We start from the raw sequence: 3,372 nt of genomic DNA, 5'->3' as shown, positions 1-3,372 counted from the left end.
GCAGGAAAATTCATCTGGTCCATCACACGCTCCTAAGGACTCTCTTTCTCACATGTTCCTGCAGACAAGACTGCAGGTGAGAAACTGCTCTGACAGTGACAGCAGCCCATTCCTGGCCTCTACTTCCCTCAGAACTCACCACCTTTTCTCCCATCCACTGTGAGCAAGGGTGTAGTCCAGACACAGGATGAAGATCTGGAGGCCACCATTGTAACAATGTATTTGGTGTGTGGCTGCCCCCCAGCCTACTCTGAGGAGCCCCAGGATTTGCCATTAATTGCTCTAACAGACCTTCTGCAGGGTACAGGCTCTGCAGGAGACAAGGTTGTGCCCTGGACAGCACTCTTCCAGGAGGATCCATGGCCCCAGCACTCCCTGGAAGGACACTAACTGCCCTGCTCCTTGGTGTCTGTACACACACTGGACACGTGATCCAAGCACACACATTAAATCCAACCCTGCAGCACTGAGTTGGTGCCTACAAACAAACCCTGTGGGCAGGAGATCACACCGGCAATATATAGGGGTACCAGAAGGTAGGGGATCTGTACAGGTCAGAGGCTGGGCTCCAAGAGACAGAGCTCTGGGTTGCTTAACCTGAGAATTGGCAATTGTTCATTTGGAATACGAAACAAGCAGTCCCAGTTTACGAGACAGAACAGCTAGACTAAAAGCTCTTTTTAATTATTTACTCCCTGGTCATAACAGTGTGAGGAATAGTAATAAAGGAAAGAGCTAATTTTAACATTCATTAAAGAACACCGTCAAGGCTTATACCCTCTCAGTCTGATATTCCTATTAAATACAAAAACAAACACGCTGATCTTCCACAGTCTGCACAGAAAAGGCTAAATATGTAATACTTCCCTAGAAGCCAAGAGTGACGAAAAGATCTTGTTCATCATAAAACAAACATTTTCAAAACAGGAATTTAGACATTCGAAGCCCAATTCTGAAGACCCTCAGTGAGTCTCAAGTTCTTCATCAGCTCCATACTGCAGACCCACCTCCTTCCCCTTTCCTCCCTTATCCCCCCCTTCCTGGGATGTCCATAAAGAGAGGCTTTAATCCTGCACGACCCAAGGAAGGTGTCAGCAGGACTGCAGCTGTCCTGCTTGTGGCTGGGACATACATCAGTTCTCTGTGACCCAGGGAACCTCCACCCACATTTACAGCTGTAGAAGTCACATAGGCTGAAATTCAGTCCTGAACACCATCGTCTGAAAAGCTGTTCACATCCCTTAATGATCAGATGTCATAGTTAGGCCTATTTAAAACCGAAAATATCAAATTCAATTCTCCTTCCCATAATCTCCTGCCTGCTGTCCTCTTCAGTCTTATTTGAAAAATGTGTGGGGGTGGTAGGAGGGGATAAAAGCGACTTGGGAGCCTTTCATCCATAAAATCATGAGATACGGCTGGCTTTTTAGTACAGCATTTCACAGCACATGCCACAGTAACATCTTGAGATTCCTGGCACAAAGAAACAAGGTTTGAGATTATATATATCTTTAATAGCAACGGCACAAAGGCAGATGGTTCTCAAAGCAAAGGCTTAAGGCTAAATGCTCTCTTTGAAGGGTCCTGATACCAGAAACAAAACATAGGGGAGCAAAATACTCCTTGTTACAGCAATAGGGCCTGACTGCCTTCTAATACAGGGCATTTCACCCTGGAGATTGCCACTTATTTCAATGAGATTAGTCTCATGAACGAGAGAAGAATTGGAAACAGAAGAGGAAAGGTTAGATTTTTCTTTGGGATTTGGGGAGTTTTATTTTAGCTGTGGGAAACAAAAAGACAATACATAACATAATGAGCAGATTAGCAACTAAATAAAATCAATACCAGAAAAGAGAGGTCTGGATAATACTGTCAGGGTGTGCGCTAGCTGCTTACCTGCAAAACTTGCCTTGCCATAATTACTTTTTAAGGAGCCACCCAAGCTGAGGTTGTGCTCACGACCTCCCATCCTCCTAGAGGGCTCACCTTGTTCCTCAGAGATGGTTGGAAGTCGATCAAGCGGTTGGAGATCTTCACTTGGCCAATAGGATCCATTGTCTGTCAAAGACCTGGTGCTTTCAACACACTCCTCTGGTAAGCTGCTGGTATTTTTAATCCATTTTTGCCTCTGTGGACCCATGTCAGAGCCATGAGGGAGGTCTTGTGAAGCAAGATCAGGACCCCTGATGTGACCATCTTCTCTAGGATATAAGTACTCCTCATCCCAGAGGTCCAGGTGTTGTTCATCATCTGATTCCTCAAAATAATCCTCATAAACTCCTCCATTATTCTCCAAGTCTTGGTTCCTCTCTTCTGACTTACGACCCACTCCACTCAAATTCAGCAGTGAAGCAGATATAGAGTCTCCTGCTTGTTGGATAGCTTCATATATTTGAGACATCCAAGAAGACAATGGCTGAAGGAAATTCTGAGCAGCCTCAGAAGCCATGTTTAACACTATGCCAGTATCTGGTGATCAGTTGTTCAGCTTTGCCAGCACGTCACTTATAATTCAGGGAGCTACAGAATAAGCACCATAAGAGATTACTGTAAATTGCTTGTCCATCAACACCTGTCGACACACTATCTACGTAAGATGTCTAGAATGAGAGGAGACATGGAAAAAGCATTTCTACCAGTTGAGAATACCACTAAAAATCCAGAATGATGGACAAATTGCACATATTCCTGAAGAGATCTGGAAACGCTTTCATTCAATTGCTAAACCTTATATAAAAATAAAAACATAGAACATGGTAACAGAAGTACCTTTTCTGAAGCGCATACATTCTGATTACAGCTGTCAACAGGCCTGGTAAAAAAAGTACAAAACAACCTGCAGTCACAAATCTCAAATAATCTCCTGGCCCTGACTTCTACCACATCCTTAGCATTAGCATGTCCAGATAGGAAAACGGAATGGTGGAGAATTTGGAGAGAATAATGTTGTGACTGATTGAAGTGACAGGCCTAAAGCGTGAAGAACCAGCCTATGGCAGAGAACTATCTCAAACGCTTCGCTCCAGAAAGGCTCTGAAGAAGCCCTCTGCCCACAGCATAACACAACCCGGAGTTGTTTTGCCCTTCGTAGAAATGAACAAAACACAGGAGGTGGAAATAGGTATGAAATTACTGGGAATAGAAGCAAGTTAACAAAAGCATTGGTATCTTGTTGGTATGCCCATTATAACCCACAGTGGCTGGAATACGCCACTGGTTACAAGAGTGCCTGCTGCAGCCACATCTTCACTATGAAAATAGACACAGCCCAGATCTTCATAGCACTTCTTCAGTACAGAGCAATCATGATAAAAGAATTATAAAAGTTGCCATATTTTAACGGTGTTTAAGTACTGCCACACCTGGAAT

General features: G+C 44.0%; 1 protein-coding gene across 1 annotated transcript in view; it reads right to left on the bottom strand.

The window, feature by feature from the left end:
* The window catches only part of SYT16 (synaptotagmin XVI), a gene marked incomplete at its 3' end in the record, with an annotated part of 24,101 nt that extends 21,649 nt beyond the window's left edge, over positions 1–2,452 (bottom strand). The window contains exon 1 of the mRNA XM_010082613.1: positions 1,900–2,452. Coding sequence (XP_010080915.1) covers positions 1,900–2,452 — 553 coding nt within the window. The remainder of the gene's footprint in view (positions 1–1,899) is intronic.
* Between the last annotated feature and the right edge of the window lie 920 nt (positions 2,453–3,372).

Source organism: Pterocles gutturalis, unplaced genomic scaffold (genome assembly GCF_000699245.1).
Source record: "Pterocles gutturalis isolate BGI_N339 unplaced genomic scaffold, ASM69924v1 scaffold46699, whole genome shotgun sequence".
Taxonomy (NCBI): Eukaryota; Metazoa; Chordata; class Aves; order Pterocliformes; family Pteroclidae; genus Pterocles; species Pterocles gutturalis.
Note: the sequence above shows the minus strand (reverse complement) of the source record. Positions and strands in the feature narration are given on the sequence as shown.